The 18,807-nt window shown below is 37.2% G+C and overlaps 2 protein-coding genes across 3 annotated transcripts; both read left to right on the plus strand.

Annotated features, from left to right (window-relative positions):
* The first annotated feature begins 1,897 nt into the window (after window positions 1-1,897).
* On the plus strand, window positions 1,898-2,772 carry LOC138903265 (uncharacterized). The gene is made up of 2 exons (XM_070191204.1): window positions 1,898-2,199; window positions 2,322-2,772. The coding sequence occupies exons 1-2, from the start codon at window positions 1,898-1,900 to the stop codon at window positions 2,770-2,772; spliced, it is 753 nt and encodes a 250-aa protein (XP_070047305.1).
* A 5,549-nt stretch (window positions 2,773-8,321) lies between these two features.
* Window positions 8,322-12,699, plus strand: LOC104115113 (uncharacterized). Of its 2 annotated transcripts, none has more exons than XM_009625685.4 (5): window positions 8,322-8,757; window positions 9,731-10,401; window positions 11,058-11,273; window positions 11,732-11,823; window positions 11,928-12,699. In XM_009625685.4, the coding sequence occupies exons 2-5, from the start codon at window positions 9,754-9,756 to the stop codon at window positions 12,535-12,537; spliced, it is 1,566 nt and encodes a 521-aa protein (XP_009623980.1). In that variant the 5' UTR covers window positions 8,322-8,757; window positions 9,731-9,753; the 3' UTR covers window positions 12,538-12,699. The 2 variants fall into 2 exon arrangements, with proteins under 2 accessions (XP_009623980.1, XP_009623979.1); XM_009625684.4 differs by having other exon boundaries at window positions 8,323-8,757; window positions 9,724-10,401.
* Window positions 12,700-18,807: the final 6,108 nt, after the last annotated feature.

The raw sequence follows: 18,807 nt of genomic DNA on the forward strand, positions 1-18,807 counted from the left end.
AGGGAAAAGACTTGAATTGTAAAATGTTCCCAAGTGCCAAGAACTACTTAATAAATGAGGCTGTTTGTGCCATGTAACGAAAGATGGGAAAGAAATATGAATTGAGTGAACAATTGAAAGAGGTTATGTCTCAAGTGAGATGGCTTAGCCGATCGGGCCGAGATCGGACGCTATGCTGTACACATGGTGGCATTTGTGTTGGAATTATTGATTTACATTATGGATATGGATATGTATCACTTGAGATGGCTTAGCTGGTCGAGCCGAGACTGGACTCCGTGTAAAAACACGGTGGCAATGTGAGTTGTGGCTTTGGCACTAAAGATTATTAATCTAAAAAGATGGAAAGATTGAATTGGAAACTATGTGACCTTTACTTGGTGTTTTTTTTGTATTTCTATGAAGCTCTTATTGATTATTATGACTGCCTTCTCTTTGTTTCACTGTTCATTCGACTAAGATTGGTGTTTGCCTTACATACTAGTACTATTCGACAGTACTAACGTCCCTTTTGCCGGGGCGCTACATCTTTGAATGGATGTAGGTGGTTCCATCGCAGATAGTGCCGATCGCAGATAGTGGTGCTCTCTTTCTCTCCTCACAGCAGTCCTGGTGAGCCCCATTTCTCCCAGGGGTCATGTAGTCCTTCTTTTGTATTAGTTTTCATATTTTGAGGTATAGCCGGGGCCTTGTTGCCGGCATTGTCATGTTGCTCTTTTATACTCTTAGAGGCTCCGTAGACGTTTATGTGGGTCATGTATGTATGTTGGGGTGGTCATTAGATCGAGTTGTATTTTGGGAACTCAACTATGGAATAATGTATATAAGAAAAAAATAAACTAGCAACGTATATATATTTATATAATGGATCTCTCCCATATTTTACAAATGGTGATGCAATCCCTTCTTGGATTATGAATGAGTCGGGTAGGAAAGGTTTAATAGGCTTTCTCGACCGGGTTCACTCGGTTGAGTGCCGGTCGCGCTCCCCGAGGTTGGGGCATGACAACTATGCATGGCAGCGTGTGTCTACCATTTATGGATGGAAAGGAACTTGAGGATATTTCAAGGCAAGTCCAAGACAAACGAGATCATCTTACGATTGATAGCACAGGAAGTCCATAGTCGAGGAAATCAGTATAAGAAGCTAACTAGGAAGTTGCAAGCTATGAAATGGTACCCTAGAGATTGAGGATAGCCTTAGTTGTTTTCATTCTTGTACTCAATGATAGAGTCTGATGATTATAGGACTTGGGGCATGATGTCCAAGTTCCTAGTAAAACAAGTGCTGTAATGTTATATTTGGTTTGTGAAATAAAAAATTTACTTAACAAAAAAAAGTTCCCTAAGAAAATACTGTGAATTCAGTGGGCTGGGATTAAATTATGTTTCTTCTACATTTCTGTTTATACGTTGTTTTCTTCTCCAGAATTATTTTACAACTACAGTATATTAACAAGCTTAAGGAACTTACTATTACATACTGTATTTGTGTTATACATACTGTTCTGGGGACTAAAATTTATGTGGTTTTCTACTCCTATTTTGGAGATTAAAGCTTTCGTGGTTTTCTACTCCATTTGTTTACTTTAATGTATAGTCTGTTTTTGGTTTACTTTATGTTATTTGGAGATTAAAATATACGTGATTTTCTACTCCAGTTTTATTCGGTTTGAAGATATAAAAACTTCACCGTATATTAAACGTTTGTTTGTGTCATTCTTTTACAGAAATGTCGACTGAGAACGAAAACCAGACTGTTCCTATGGTGATTGCCAATGCATCGACAAATAAGAACAACACCGGCACAAGCCGAACAACACCGGCATTGGCACCGGCACCGGCAGAAAAACCCAAAAAATTTTCCGGAATTGATTTCAAGCGGTGGCAGTAGAAGATGTTCTTCTACTTGACGACTTTAAGTCTACAGAAGTTTATTAAGGAAGATGTTCTAGTTCTGCCTAATGAAACTCCACACAATGAACGCTTTCTCGTGACTGAGGCGTGGAAGCATTCTAATTTTTTATGCAAGAATTACATTCTTAGCGGGCTGGAGGACGATCTGTATAACGTCTATAGTAAGGTGGAGACGTCAAAGGAACTGTGGATTGTGCTTGAAAAGAAATACAAAACTGAGGATGCCGGGTTGAGGAAATTTGTTGCCGCTAAATTTTTGGACTATAAAATGGTAGATAGAAAGTATGTTATTACCCTAGTCCAGGAATTGCAAGTAATTATATACGATCTCTTTGTCGAAGGTATAAGTCGAATTAATACTTATGTTGAAAGTATTAATTACTATATATTATTATTACTAACAGAATTTTCATTGAAGGTCTTGTCATCAATGAAGCATTCCAAGTTGCAGCGATGATTGAGAAGTTGCCTCATTTGTGGAAAGACTTTAAAAATTACTTGAAACACAAACACAAGGAGATGTCGCTTGAAGATCTCATTGTTCGGTTGAGAATCGAAGAGGACAACAAAGCTGCTGAAAAGAAAGGCCGTGCAAACTCAACAATAATGGGAGCAAACATTGTTAAGGATGCTCCTCAAAATAATATAAAGAGGAAGAAGGCTTCTGGACCAAAAAGCAACCCAAGCAAGAAGCGGTTCAAAGAAAACTGCTACAACGGTGGGAAAGCTGGACACAAATCTACAGATTGTCATGCTCCAAGGAAAGACAAGAAGTATGGTCAAGCAAATATGGTTGAAAGCACGAGGATATTGATGACTTGTGTGCTATGCTGTCTGAATGCAACCTGGTGGTAAATCCTAAGGAATGGTGGATTGATTCTTGAGTCAAATGATTTATGGCATAAATGTTTGGGACATGTTAATTATAAAACCTTGCAAAAAATAATTAATTTGAAAGTATTGCCTAAGTTTGAATGCGACAAATCGAAATGTCAAATATGTGTGGAGTCTAAGTATGTTAAACATTCTTATAAGTCAGTTGAAAGGAATTCAAATCCTTTGACTTAATTCACACAGATATTTGCGACATGAAGTCAATACCATCTCGCGGTGGAAAAAAGTATTTCATAACTTTTATTGACGATAGTACTCGATATTGCTATGTTTACTAACTTAATAGTAAAGATGAAGCAATAGATGCATTCAAGCAATACAAAACTGAAGTTGAAACGCAACTTAACAAGAAAATCAAAATGATAAGAAGTGATAGGGGTGGTGAATACAAATCTCCTTTTGAATAAATATATTTAGAATATGGAATTATTCATCAAACAATGGCCCCTGACACGCCCCAATCCAATGGAATTGCAGAAAGAAAGAATCGTTCATTAAAGGAGATGATGAACGCATTGTTGATAAGTTCTTATTTGCCACAGAACTTGTGGGGAGAAGCCATTCTTACGGCTAATCGGATACTAAATCGAGTAACCCTATAGCAAAACACAATCCATTCTATATAAAAAATAAAAAGAAAGGAAGTCCAACTTGGATTATCTTAACGTGTGTGGGTGTTTGGCAAAAGTGCAAGTTCCTAAACCCAAAAGAGTAAAAATAGGACCGAAAATCATTGATTGTGTTTTCATAGGATATGCGACCAATAGTAAAACATATCGATTTCTGGTTCATAAATCAGAAAATCCCGACATTCATAATAATACGGTTATAGAATCAGAAAAGGCTGAGTTCTTCGAAAATATATATTCGTATAAAAAGGAATGTGAGTCGATTGGTGAAGGATCTAAACAACGTCGTGAAGAAACAAAAGAAAGTACGTCTAATCAGGAAGATCTAAGACATAGTAAAAGTCAAAGAACGTCTACTTCATTTGGACCAGATTTTGTGACATTCTTATTGGAAAATGAGCCTCGAACATTTAAAAAAGCTATGTCTTCTTCGGAATTATTATTTTGGAAAGAGGCAGTCAATAGTGAAATAGAATCCATATTGAACAACCATACATGGGAATTAGTTGATCTTCCTCATGGAAATAAACCGTTGGGTTCTAAATGGAATTTTAAGAGAAAAATGAAAGATGATGGCATTATTGATAAATATAAGGCAAGACTTGTAGTCAAAGGGTATAGACAACGAGAAGGTCTTGACTATTTTGATACGTACTCTCCAATTAAAAGAATTACGTCCATACAAACATTAGTAGCATTAGCTGCGGTTTATCGTCTTGAAATTCATCAAATGGACGTTAAGACGGCCTTCTTAAATGGAAATTTGGATGAAGAAATCTACACGGAACAACCTAAAGGGTTTGTGGTTCCAGGTAAAGAAAAAAAAGGTATGTAGACTTGTTAAGTCCCTTTACGGACTAAAATAAACACCTAAACAATGACATGCGAAATTTGACCAAACAATGTTGTCAAATGGTTTTAAGATAAACGAATGTGATAAATGTGTGTACATTAAAAATGTTCCAAATCACATAGTCATTGTTTGCTTATATGTTGATGATATGCTGATAATGAGTAATGACATTGCCAACATAAATGCGACTAAGCGTATGCTAACTAGCAAATTTGATATGAAGGACTTGGGAGTTGCTAATTTAATTCTGGGTATTAAGATCCATAAGACTTCTCAAGGTCTGGCATTGTCACAATCTCATTATATTAAGACAGTACTTGAAAAATTCAAATACTTAGATTTTAAAGTTGCAAAGACTCCAATTGGCGTGAATCTTGCACTAGCAAAGAACAAAGGCCAAAGCATATCACAATTGGATTATGCTCGTGTGTTGGGATGTTTAATGTATATCATGAATTATACAAAACCAGATATAGCTTGTGCTATAAGTAAATTGAGCCGATACACAAGTAATCCAGGTCAATCTTATTGGATGGCAATGAAACTAGTTTTGGGGTATTTAGAACATACCCAGGACTTTGCTTTGCACTACAGTGATTATCCTGCGGTGATTGAGGGATACTGTGTGCAAATTGGATCACCGGTTCAACTGAATCTAAGTCCACCAGTGGATATGTATTCACTATTGGTGGAGGAGCAGTACCTTGGAAGTCGTCCAAACAAACTTGTATTGCCCGCTCTATAATGGAGGCTGAGTTCATAGCCTTAGATAAAGCCGATGAAGAAGCTGAATGGCTCCGAAATTTCTTGGAAGACATTCCATTTTGGCCCAAATCGTTGGCACCAATATGCATACATTGTGATAGTCAAGCAGCAATTGGAAGAGCTGGGAGCATTATGTATAACGGTAAATCTCGTAATATACGACGAAGACATAAAATTGTTAGGCAATTACTCTCTAGAGAAATTATCACAATTGACTACGTAAAGTCCAGCGATAATGTGTCAGATCCACTTACGAAAGGTCTAACTAGAGAGGTAGTTGAGAAATCATCGAGGGGAATGGGACTATGGCAGAGAACAAGTTATTGTGGCGGTAACTCTACCTAGAAGACTGAAGATCCCAAAATCTAGGTTCAAGAAGATCAAACAAAGTCATTAATGACGGTTCAACATTGTCAACTAAAATTTTGGTCCATTCTTGTGATGAGACAATGTTCAGTACCAAGGATAAAATATTAAGGCTTTTTAATGGTTTCTAAATTTGATACGGGGTATATCAAATAGTGTATCTACGGGATGACACGTTTAGGAATCACCTATATAAGTGTGAAGTGTTAGTCACTTCAAGGAGAATTTTGTAAGGCCAATTCTCTACGCACTTATGAAACCAGACGATGTTCATGGCTGAAACGAACACAACAATGAGAACCAAGGATAGTTAATGGTTGATTGTGTGACTTATAGTTTCTAGGTATACACCAAAGTTCGACGGTTCAAAGATATCAAATCTACCGATTGACCGAGTATATCCGACATAAGTTTACTACGGAAAGTTCAAAGGAAAACTTACTTATCCAGTTGCGATTAATCCTTGCTTGCAAATTACACAGTTTTCATGCATATTTCCGTGATATAGCCATTCCCCATTCATGTGGGGGTTGTTGGGGGTAAGCTTGGTTTAGCTTAAAAGAGGGTGAATGGGAAATGAAGGGAAAATAAAATATTTGAGTTTCCCTCCTTGACAAAGGGACAATGTCCCATATTGGAAGAGGAAAAGACTTTTGATGGGTATATACATAATTGCTCTTCTTCTAGCTCTTAAAGAGTTAAGAAGAAGGCAAGCCTCGCGTCGTCGTCGTCATCGCTCGCTCGGCGTCGGCTTCGTATTCGGTCAAATAATTGATTGATTAATTTTTTGAACTAAATTTATTTGTTAATATTAAGATTAACATAACATTATTTTAATCCAAATTAGGTTTTTGTAACGGTAAATTAATTTTCCTCTTACGTAAGTAGCCATTTACGTAACCTTCAGATTTTCCTTACGAAATTTCTGAATTCTCCTCTTCCTTTCTACATTGTTTTAACTACAAACAAAGTAACAATAAGTGTGATTTGCTACCGTTCATTGTGTTCGCTGAAACACTGGGGTTTGAAGTACTGCTACACCAGTGTGTAATCCGTTCTATCCTGGGAGAAAATAATCCACAACCTCGGGTACTAAGAGGGGATTAAGTTATTTAAGGAAACACTATGAATCCAGTGGGCTCGAATTAAATTATGTTTCTTCTACATTTCTGTTTATACGTTGTTTTCTTCTCCAGAATTATTTTACAACTACAGTATATTAACAATGGGCGCTCGAGCCCTAGAAAACTTTATCATGTGGTCAGGTACTCTATTGAAACATGTTTAGTTCAAGTGCCTATATATGAAATATAAGTTTTAAGGAGCTATGACGTATTCCGCCAATAAATTATTGTCATTTCGATAGTCCTACATAGACTTACAAAAGAAAAATTCAATATTTTTTCACTCTCTAAACACCTTAAAGGTGACAGGGGGCCGAGCCGGTCCGGTTCAGGTTGCTGAAAAATATGACCGGTCGGTCACCAATCCGGTCCAGTACCGATTTTTCCCAATCGATTTTATCGGCTCCGGGCCCATCCGGTGATTTAATGAACTGGAACGGTTACGGGCCAAAGGGGGAGGGCCGGTTTTTTTGTAATTTTTTTTTTTTGTATTTTGTATAACTACCGTAATTTATATTAAGATAAAGTAAAAATATAAAACAAAAAAATAATTTTATAAAAAGAGTGTTTGAATAAAGGATGCAAAGGCTTTAAAATCTTTATATTTGAATATTTCATTAAGAATTTAAGATAATAGAATACAATGAAGATGAAAAAAAATTGCACTTATAATTTGCAAGTTCTTTTTTTTATTTCAAACTTGCAAATTAAAGTTTATATTTAGCAACAACTAAATTAATGAAAAAGAGTAAATTCAAAGTTTAATTATTAAATATAAATCCAGAACTTCAAAGATTTTGGATTGCCTTAGTAAGTTCTTCATAATCAATATGAACTTCTTGGCCATCTTCTGGAGTGTTAAATTCAGATGGGTGACCATGTGTTAATATATCTCCAAGTTCCTCGTCTTCTATACCGAAATCTTCCTGTAATTGTTCATAATCTATATTATTATCAGGTGATATTTCAGAAACATGTGTAAAGTCATTTAAATTACTACTAGATGTTGAAGTAGTACCTCTTTTTTTATTTTTCCGATTTCCCCGATTAGCAACTTTATTACAAACTCTTTTTGCAGCATTAAACATATTGTGAAAATTTAACTACTAACAAAAATTAAATATTCAAATAAAATAGTAAATAAGAGAAAGAGTTGGAAGGAGTGCACCATTTCCGCAATAAATTGAACACTTGATGATTTTCGCAACTCCAATGTTACCACGAAAAAACGTCAATTGTTCAAAGTTCAAATAATACGATAAATTAAATTCCAAAAAAAAATGAGAGCCAAATAGTTGATTGCAATTTAGGTGAAGAACGAGAGAATGACAATTGGGAATTTGAGTTTGAGAAATGAGAGATGAGTGAAGAAATGAAGAAGAGGGGGTGTATTTATAGTTTTTCAAAGGGCTAAATTAGTAATTACTAAAAGTGTTATTTTTTAAAAAAATTACCCAAAAAAGGTTATTCTTGCAAAATATCCGTTGGGCAACGGTCAAATGAATTGAAAAAAAACAAATTTCAAAAAATAGTCCTTGAACCGGTCCGGTTAACCGGTTCAACATTGATTTTCCTTCACCGGTTTTGACCAATCCGGTTAACCGGTAAGGAAAATGTATACGTCCCCTTACCCCCAAACCCAGCCCTACCCGGCCCCCTACCACCGATCCGGACCGATCCGATTTAATTACCGGTCTGGACTGATCCGAAACCGGGTCAACCCGGCCCGTTAAACAGCTATAAAACAGCTCCATCCCCTCTTCCTTAAAATGGTCGACTGACCAGCAGAACAACAAACCAAACTGGCTGGATTACCCACCAAATATATGGTAAGAATGTTTCAAAGGAGTCATAATCGGAGATGGGGCAGAATGGTCATTTGAAGAAGGTGAAGAGAATTTAAGGGGCCCTTTGAAGATAGGACCAGAAAGTTGGTGTCTTGGCTTAGAAGCCAAGGGAAGTTTGACACAAACGTGCCTGCTATGGAAAGATACACAAAGTTTCTTCTTATTTGGGATTTTGTTTTCGTTGCACAGGGATTGCTCTCACACTTGCCATTTAGTTTATTCTGCCTCTGGTTTCTTCCCTTCTTCTGTCTTACTGTTTCTTGGTGCACCATTTTTTACTTCTTCCGATAACAAAGGTGTAGTTTGCTCGACTATTTCACCTGAATACCGGCTATCTTCCACCGGTGCACCATATTGTTCAGGTATGCTTTAGTTACTTTAAATATCAACTATGCTTCAATTCATTTTTATTTTTTTGATAATTGTGGTGTACGGGCCAGCTTGCGCGCACATACCTGCCACCTCCCCACGAGCAATACGTACCAGATAACTCTGTCCACCAAAACTTGGATAGATGACAAGAAATCACCTAGTATTTTTTGACTCCGCTGGGATTTGAACATGAGACATATGGTTCTCACCCACTTTATTGACCACTAGGCCACGCCCTTGGGTGCAACTATGTTTCAATCTTGAGCTAGTTGGTTTAGGCTGGGTTCGGTTTTATGGTCATAGCTTACTATTCCTAAGAGGTGTCAACTTACCCCAACTGTTCCTTCTTTATCTGGGATCTGTACTTGTTATTAGGAAGTTGTCCTCTAGATTAAATTCACAAACTTCACACCATTGTAAATATGTGTCGCTTCATAAATAAAAAATTACAGCTGTTTAGGGGAGGGGCATTATCATTTTCTTGTAACACTTGTTTATAGTTAAAACTCTTGCTTTTCCATTGCATGACTAAAAGTATCATTTCTTCTAATGGAGCACATTGGTATAATTTAGTATGATGAAGAAATATTATAGTTAAAAATTGTACGATGAACGAAATGAACTTTTTTAGGACACTTAGACAAGCATATTTGCTGCTTGTGCTCTTGTTTGTTATTGTAGTAGTTTCGCTATGTGCTTTCATTATTATAGACTTCAAAGCTGCGAAGAGAGAGATGTTTTTGTGTGCTGCTCTGATCAAACAAATTGAACTAACTAATCAAGCAGAGAGGAAGAGTATAACAAAGAGTCTCGCATTTGCTGCTGCAAGTCATGACATTCGTAATGGTTTTGGAATTATAACTTGTCTGATAAACCACTGTCTTAATGAGGCATCCCCAGATTCTGAGACTGCATCTAACCTGCTGATTCAATTTTGTTAACATGAATTATCTTAGGTTTTAGGGGCAACAGGGTGAAGGGAAAAGATGGCGTCCCTCGTACCAGACGTATTGATTAAGCTTCTTCAGAGTATGAACTCCAATGTCAAAGTTCGCGGGGAGTATAGATCAGTTCTTTTACAAGTAATCAGCATTGTCCCTGCCTTGAGTGGTTCAGAATTGTGGCCAAACCACGGTTTCTTTATCAAAGTATCCGATTCTTCTCATTCGACTTATGTTACACTGTCGAAAGAAGATAATGAGCTCATTTTGAACAACAAATTGCAACTTGGCCAGTTCTTTTATGTTGACAGAATGGAGGCTGGAACACCAGTTCCGGTTTTAGTTGGGGTGAGGCCAATTCCAGGGCGACATCCATTTGTAGGTAACCCGAAGGATCTGATGCAAATGTTGGAATCATCTGAGGTTTCTGTTAAAACTGATCAGGAAGATAATACTGGTCAAAAGTGCAATGAATTGCCAGAGTTGAAAAAAGAGAACCGAAAGAAGAAACTTGTTATCAAAGAGGAGAAGGCGGTTGTTGCATCGAGGTATATGCAAGGTTTATCAAACCAGAACACAAAGACTGGTGGAAATGATCAAGGTAATGGAGCGAAAGGCGTTGAAAATGAGAGTAATGGATCAGATCACAAAGTTGGACCTTTGAAAGGGAAACAACCAGAGGTTAAAGGTCAGGTATGATCCTTCATCACATTATTCATCTGTTTCACTTGCTTAAAGTTCATATTAATGCAAGCGGGATCATAAAATCAAGTGTTATTTGCGCTTTGATCCCTAAATTATTGATACATTTCAATTTTCACCTGATGTTCAGTGAAGCACATTTGACTTGTAATTAATAAAAGCGCCCCTTTTTTGTCGCTCTTGTAACTAATTCCACTCTAACCAATATAAAAGAGTAGAAGTACCAAAATTACTATCTCATAAATGAGAGGAATTGAATATTCTGACATAAATTTGCTAAATTTGCCAAAACTTGTATTCCGGGAGTAAATGATAACTTTGTATTAGTTGAAAGTTAAATGTGCATAGTCACTTACCAAAACAATACCTTACAGCCCTGTGCAGCAGAATTGAATTTTAGCTGTTGCTTGACTATTTTTGGAACGACATACTTATATAAAAGGGAAGAAAAAATAGCTTGTATAATATGCTTGCTTCTATAGAACAAGTTTGCATGTCTTTTTACACATACCAATTGTTTTCCAAACACCAGAATTATAAGGAATCCACTGGTTAAATAGGAAAACAAGAGGGAGTATGTGAAACAGTTATGATTCCATTTCTATATTCTATGATTGCTGAGGATTTTTTCTGCTTTTGAATTTCAGACTCGGCCTACAACTCCTTCCCGTGGTCGTTCTGATGCATTTTCTCCGAACTCAGATGTCAATGAGTTCAATAGCAGGGAGCTTTTGATAACGCCAAGGTTTTCAACTTTGAAACGCACAAGCAGCAAACAAGAAAACATTACAGAGAACAGTCCATTTTCTGAAAAACTCATACCCTGGTCCTCACTACCGGCTAACCTTGCAAAGCCAGGGAAGGTAAATCTGTTTCTATGCGCACTCCTTTGATATTCGTGCCATTATTTTGCTAATATTAGAATCCCCTTTATCAACAATTTACTGAACTCTTGCCAAAGGCAGAGTTGACTTTAAAGGTCTACAATTTAGTGCTCCTTAATGAGGCGATTCTCTTCCGGGGATAGACATAGACTTTTAGTCATTGACCGTCACTCTATGTTGCTCAGACTCTCCAAAAATATTGTCTCACCCATGTCGGATCCTTAAAAAATGCACTACTTTTGGAGGATCTAGCACACACCCATCGGCATTGTTGAAGAGTCCGAGCAACATAGCTTCCACTTCATAAAAATGCAGCAAAGGAAAAATAAAGAATAATTTTAAGATTAAATGTTTTGAAGAAGATGTAGATGACTCGTTAGAGAATCAACATGATCCGCTTGTACTTACGCTTCTCTTTGTTTTGTCTTTATAATAAGGGTATCCTTAGAAGGAAAAAATTAGCTTCTTTAATAGCGGCAGAAGCTCAAGAAGAAGAATTGACAGCAACCAATCTTCTTCATTCCCTGAGGTAAGTACAATATAAGCCAAAAAGTTTGTTCAGGGCCTCAATTGGAATTGCATCAAGTTATTCACCTTCTATTTTCTTGATGCGCTGTGATTTTTTCTTTCCAGCATGTTTGCTGAACTGTGCTCATCTGCATCACCAGAGAGCCCCCATCTCAATTTGGCCAAATTTTTCACACTCAACCAGCTCATGCAACAATCGAATGCTAAGACAAATGACCAAATCCTAGATAACTTTGCTTCAAAGTTATCTTTACAAGAGAAGGAGAAAGCGGGCAAGGAAACACGTTCCTTGAATGGTAAAAGTACTCCCAAGTCTATGAAGCCTTTAATCGAAGTTTCTGTCGCTGAAAAGGTAGAGTGGGCAAAAGGAGATGGTTCCAGAGGCATGAGGGAGTTAAGAGAGGTTCTATTTAATGAAATACAGTCCTGGTTTCTGAAATTCTTGGAGGAAGCACTTGATATTGGCTTTCGGCTGGATGAGCAGGATCATAAAAAGAAAGTACGCGCTGTACAACAAAAAGAATCAAACAACCAAATTGCTCTTGCATTGTCACAGCTTAAGCATGCAAACGACTGGTTGGACAAGCTAAGATGCAAGTCAACCTTGAATAAAGAAATGGTCCAGACAGTTGATAGATTGAAGCAAAAACTCTATGCATGTTTACTGCTTCATGTGGATTCAGCAGCTTCAGCTCTTGGAAAACCAAGTTTTTAAGAGTTACTGTTCTACTTACATCCTAATCAATTTATGCTGTTGTATGAAGCTATTTAAAAGGTCATTACTTAATAGTAACTAATCAGCTCATGTGACTAAATGTAAACTTAACTATTTCAATGTATTAAAAAAGGATGGGGAGAACAGTTAATTAAGGAGTTACCTGAATTGCTCATTGTCCTGCCTTTATGTAGCCATACTCAGATGCAATGGCATAGCAGGATTCTGTGCAAGGATGTTTGCCTCTTTCTATCTATAATTTCCCACTATAGAGGTTTGGATAAACTCCTTTAGGACAATGTGTCTCCGCCACTGATTAGACGTTGAATTTGAGTTTGAAAAATTAGTAGCAGGTAGGGGTGGCAAACGGGCGGGTCGGGTCGGATATGGGCAGGTTGAAAACGAGTAATGTAAAAATGGATAAATTATCCGACCCGGCTCATATTTACCACATATAAAAAATGGGTTAACCGACGGATGATATGGATATTCATATTATTCATGACTTCTTGCATATGATCACTTTTGGCAGAATTTCTAGTCTCCCAAACTTGAGAAACCCCAAATTTGAGTCTTTGCAGATGTAAAAGTTAAACTCATTGGTTATCCATTTTTCAAGTGGATAGTATGGATCTTATCCATATTTGACCCATTTTTATAAAGTTCATTATCCAAACCATTTTTAGTGGATAATATGGATATGTAACTGGTTTTTTTTTATTCATTTTGCCACCACTAGTAGCAGGGCTAAGGGGGTACTTAAGCTGGAGGGTCGGGGCACATGCAAAATTCTCAGAAGATCAAAAAGGTCCAAGTAAATCAGCATGTGCCCTGCTTCTCAAGCTTAAATAGTCGGCGCCTTCATACATGTTGTAACAAGCTGCTAATATTTTTTATGAACCACCTTCGGTTAAACATCAGTCTTTCTCCTTGAGAAATTGGAGATCATGCGACCGTTTTGTTTCTTTAGTTGTTTTCTTTAGTAAGTTCAAAGAAGTTTTTGGCAATGCACAGGTCGAGCAGTTACTTGAATATATAACATAAAGTTGTTCACTAAAATGCGTCCCACTAAGAATACCTGCCAATACTTTTGTGTTGGATGGTTGGTTGATCTTATTTCATGTTCTCTTTAATTCGCTATGAAAATGTAGTACATTATTTATAGGAGTTTAACTTCTACATATTGATAGTCTAAGAGAATTTTTACATTATAAAGTCATAAAAAAGTAAATACATAACTGTCTATAAGAAGTTAAATGTATTAACTATATTATGTTCTGTATATTTTCACTAACTCGTATGTTTTGTATATTTTCACTAACTCATTTACTAGTTTGTTATAGTTTGAATAAGTCTCATGATGTTTTGGAGCATATCTAGGAGTAGTTATTAGTTCCTATTATGTGGGAGCTTCTTTAGCAGATAGTTGCATACACTTTAGCTTTAGTTGGTTGTAGTTTATGTATTTTAAAGCCTACTGCCAGATTCAATAACATAATTATTTGAACTCTTTCTCATCTAAATCTTATATGGTATCAGAGCTTCAATAAGCTCCACCAAGTTAGATCCATTTCATTTCCTTTAAGCTTTCTCATCTATGGCTCCAGTTACCAACTCTAGTGATGTTGCTGCTGCCAGCAGTCCAGCAACCTCCGCCACCACTAATGTGGTACAATTTAATCTTGTTGCTCAGTTACCTATTAAACTACAAGGTAACCTCAATTTTTCAACATGGAAAGCACAACTTGTGATGCTACTAGTGATGGTTCCCCACCTACTGATTCCACAATAAGGCAAGTTACCTGTTGTAAAGAGTTAAAATACATTAACAGTATATAAATTATTTACAGTTTCAGTATCTTCTAGTAATCCTGAATGCCAGAATTTTTTTTTTTTTTTGGCTTTGGTGATTGTTGAAGTTTAGCAGCCAAAAAAGGAAAGTATATTGCTAAGCACATAGTCTACTATTTCAGTGAACAATGAGATGTTCTACCTAATGCAGCATATAGAGTACAAAGGTTGGCCACCCACCTTGTTGGCCTACAAAATCATCAAAAACTAATGAATAAGAGAAAAACTTTCTTTGTTACAAACAGCATGACTTTTATTCAGAAGCATTAGCAACTCCCTATTGGCATTTTACTGTAATGCGTCTTACTTGGTCAACAACAATAACAACAAATCAGTTTAATCTCATAAATGAGGTCTGGAAAAGGTAGTGTGCACGCAGACCTTACCCCTACCTACAAAATTGTTTATTTTGTTACATAACTGGGTCTAGTGACAAAGAAACAAAACGACATTTATTCGAAAAAATTGCTTTCCGGTCAAAACAAAACACAAAAAGAAAAGGTTTAATAGTTAAACATCTATCTCTAGTAAGCCAGTAGTTTGGGAGTGAACAAGCTTAGATTGAGCGATATAAATAGTGAAGATTAATATAGTTGATCCCAACTTTTGAGGCGTAATCGTTATTGCCGTTGAACATCTATTGAGATGGAATCCATATGTAAGTAGATTTCAGTTGGATAGGAGTAGGCAGTAAATGGTATATCAGTTGCCAGAAAAGGTACATACAACACATCAGTTTTCTATATATAAGGAAAAACTAAATTTCTTATGGTATATTGATAAATGCAAAAAACTAACTGGATTTAGAGATTACATTTTGATTTTGTATATGTAGATGAAACATTGTTCACTTTTATACAAGTAAAAGGAGCTAATTTAGATTTCTGTGTTACATATGAGGGTGTAGGTTGAGTCAGCGTGATTTTAGGTATTGTAGGTATATTATGGCAGAAGAGATGGAGAGGGCGATGCGTAAGATGAGCAGGGCAGAGCGAGGGGACCAGAACCTGTGGAATTTTGGAAGAATACAGGCCGAGCTGGCTTGGAGTGGCTTACTGAGTTATTTAATGTTATTTTTAAGGCAAAGAGGATGCCCGAAGAATGGAGGTGGAGTACGATGGTTCCATTGTACAAGAACAAGGGCAATATCCAAAATAGCAACAACTACAGGGGTATAAATCTATTGAGCCACACTATGAAAGTTTGGGAGAGGGTGGTGGAAGCCAGGGTGAGGAAGAACGTGTCTATTTTCGAAAATCAGTTCGGATTCAATGTCGGGGGTGTTCGACGACGGAAGTTATCCATTTGGTGAGGAGACAAGTGGAGCAGTATCGGGAGAGTAAGAAGGACTTGCATATGGTGTTCATTGACCTTGAAAACGTGTACGATAAAGTCCCGGGGGAGGTTTTGTGGAGGTGCTTGGAGGTTAGCGGTGTCCCGGTAGCGTACACTAGGATGATTAATGATATGTACGATGATGCTAAGACTCGGGTGAGGACTATGGGATGAGACTTTGAACACTTTCCAGTTATGATGGGGCCGCACCAGTGATCGGCTCTTAGCCCGTTCTTATTTGTCCTGGCGATGGACGTACTGACGCGGTACATCCAACGGTAGGTGCCATGGTGCATGTTGTTTGCAAATGATATAGTGTTGATAGACGAGACACGAGGCGGGGTTAACACGAGGTTGGAGTTTTAGAGACAGGCCTTGGAGTCTAAAGATTTCAAGTTGAGCAGGACAAAACAGAATACTTGGAGGAAAATTCAGTGACGGGACCCTTGAAGCAGACATGGATGTGAAGCTTGATATTCAAGTCATCCCTAACAGAAGTAGTTTCAAGTATCTCGAATCTATTATACAGGGTAACAGGGAGATCTATGAGGATGCCACATATCGTATTGGAGCGGGATGGATGAAATGGAAGCTTGCATCCGGTGTTTTATGTGATAAGTAGGGGTGTACATAGGTCGGGTTGGTTCGGATTTTTCAATTACCAAACTAAACCAATGGTGTCGGGTTTTTAGATCTATAAACCAAACCAAACCAACAAAGTCGGGTTTTTCAATATCGATTTTTCTCAGGGTTTTCGGGTTTTTTTTCCGGTAAAGTTTTCATAGCACAAAATATGTGACTTTTGCTCCAAATATTTCTTTAGTCCTAGTAAGATACAACTATATAATATATTTTCCAAGAAAATAACACAATAATATGAGATAAGTCATAGCATTATACTAAAATATTCAATAACAAAGTTAATAAAATTGTATAAAGCAAATATTGCTAATTAATAAGTCATAATAAAAATTAACATAATCTCAAAATACTATATAGGTTATACTAAAATAAATATAGCTAATAAGAACTATCAATTACATAACTACGCACTAAAGAAAAAGATCGTCACACCCTAAAACCGTGGAGTGCGACCGGCGCTCAACCGAGTGAACCCGGCCGAGCAAGCATGTTAGATTTCTTCTACCCAAACTCATTCATGAATAAAGAGAATATATGTTTTCCTTAATTAAACAATAAAGTGGTCGTGTCTGCAATTACCAATTTCTTACCATAAGTTTTACCATTTTTAAAGTTTCAAATGGACAAATAATACAACCGCAACATAGTATAGTTTGTCTTTTCCAGTACCAATACACAACCCACACTATGTCTACGGAATCTCTATAGATAAAGAAGAGTACAATGATAATGCCGGCAACAAGGCCCTGGCTATACCTCAACCATAATACATAAAGAACAAAAGATACATGACCCCGGGATGAAGTGGGGCTCACCAAGTCAGCGGGGAAGAAGGTGTACTGCTATCACTGATCAATGTCTCCTGCTATGGAACCACCTGCATCCATTTAAAGATGCAGCGCCCCCGACAAAAGGGGTGTTAGTACCGTCGAATAGTACTAGTATGAAAACTAAACACCAATTTAAAAATTTAGAAATACAAGATGAATATGATGAACCAGTGCGGCAATAGAATAATATAGATAACCGTTTAAACCATAACAAGCTTATTAAAAGCTATCAATAACATTTATAGGATCTAAGATGAGATCCTCTATAACTATCTTCACACAAAGAGGCACCGCCGCCTCACCCGATGTATGCAGGTGGAGGTGTACGTACAATACCACAACTCTAATCAAGCGACCCTGCCGCCTCACCCCAATGTATGCGGGTGGATCTATAACCACAGTACCAAGAACCTACACAAAGCGGCTATGCCGCCTCACCCCAATGTATGTGGGTGGAAATGCATCAACGATACCAATACCAAGAACCTATACAAAGCAGCTATGTTGCCTCACCCCAATGTATGCGGGTGGAAATGCATCAACGATACCAATACCAAGAACCTACACAAAGCGGTCGTACCGCCTCATCCCATTGTAAGCGGGTGGAGGTGCAGTCCCACAATATCACAATCCCTACACAAAGCGATCATGCCGCCTATATGCGGGTGGAGGTGTATCACAATCACAATCTCTATACCATAATCCCCACACAAAGCGGTCATGCCGCCTTACCCCAATGTATGCGGGTGGAGGTGTATCACAATCACAATCTCTACACAACTTGGCATAATAACTTTCACATAAATCACGACTAGAAATTATAACATGTGGATACATAATCCATAGTTTGGGACACATCCTCAATTTATAATGAAATATGATAAGAGCATTTGAAACACGAATTGAACATATATCTTCATCACAAAACTTATCGGATTACTCCATTTATAATCAATATCTCGGAACTTACAAGGATATCGGGAATTCCAATTCTTAAAGAAGAGTTTAGCCAACATACCTCAATTGAGCTTCCTTAAACTCTAAAATGCTCCGGAATTCTTAGCAACTTCAATCTATTTTAGAAATATAATAAATTGAACCACAATTAGGAAGATGATTATGGTTCTAGCTCATTTGAGCATTTATCAAACACTAGGTATGCATTAAGGTTTCAAGGCCCTTTTTATGGAGGATTCCATCATCCCACAACCCAATCTTTATCATTTTTAGGTCAAAAATCTTCCTACACCCTTTGATAACACATGCATGTAAGATAAACAACTCTCATGCCCAAAAATTATCTTGCTAATTACCCATTTTCAGATGATTTCGAAACTAGGGTTTAGGGTGTAGAATCTTACCTCTAGGATGAAGACCCAGTGAGCTTCTCTTCTTAATCTTCCAAATTTTGAACAAGAATTGAAGAACAATTATTGAAGAATCACCTTCTCACTCTAGGGCACTCTCTCTCACTCTAAAATGTCAGATAATAGCTCAAATATGACTCAAAGAGTGTATTTAACGAAATAGGGTCGGGTTTTGAAAACCCAAAAATGAAGCTCCGGAACAGGTTCTGCGGTCGCATATGCGACCGCATAATTGGTGTCCAAAA

Source organism: Nicotiana tomentosiformis, chromosome 12 (assembly GCF_000390325.3).
Source record: "Nicotiana tomentosiformis chromosome 12, ASM39032v3, whole genome shotgun sequence".
NCBI classification, from domain to species: Eukaryota; Viridiplantae; Streptophyta; class Magnoliopsida; order Solanales; family Solanaceae; genus Nicotiana; species Nicotiana tomentosiformis.

Excerpts from the sequence above, each read along its gene's own strand:
- LOC138903265 (XM_070191204.1), top strand. The coding sequence starts at position 1,898 with ATGTTCTTCTACTTGACGACTTTAAGTCTACAGAAGTTTATTAAGGAA. Across the intron at positions 2,200-2,321 it reads TATAAAATGGTAGATAGAAA|AATTTTCATTGAAGGTCTTG; the intron begins GTATGTTATTAC and ends TATTACTAACAG.
- LOC104115113 (XM_009625685.4), top strand. The coding sequence starts at position 9,754 with ATGGCGTCCCTCGTACCAGACGTATTGATTAAGCTTCTTCAGAGTATG. Across the intron at positions 10,402-11,057 it reads AACCAGAGGTTAAAGGTCAG|ACTCGGCCTACAACTCCTTC; the intron begins GTATGATCCTTC and ends TTTGAATTTCAG. Across the intron at positions 11,274-11,731 it reads ACCTTGCAAAGCCAGGGAAG|GGTATCCTTAGAAGGAAAAA; the intron begins GTAAATCTGTTT and ends CTTTATAATAAG.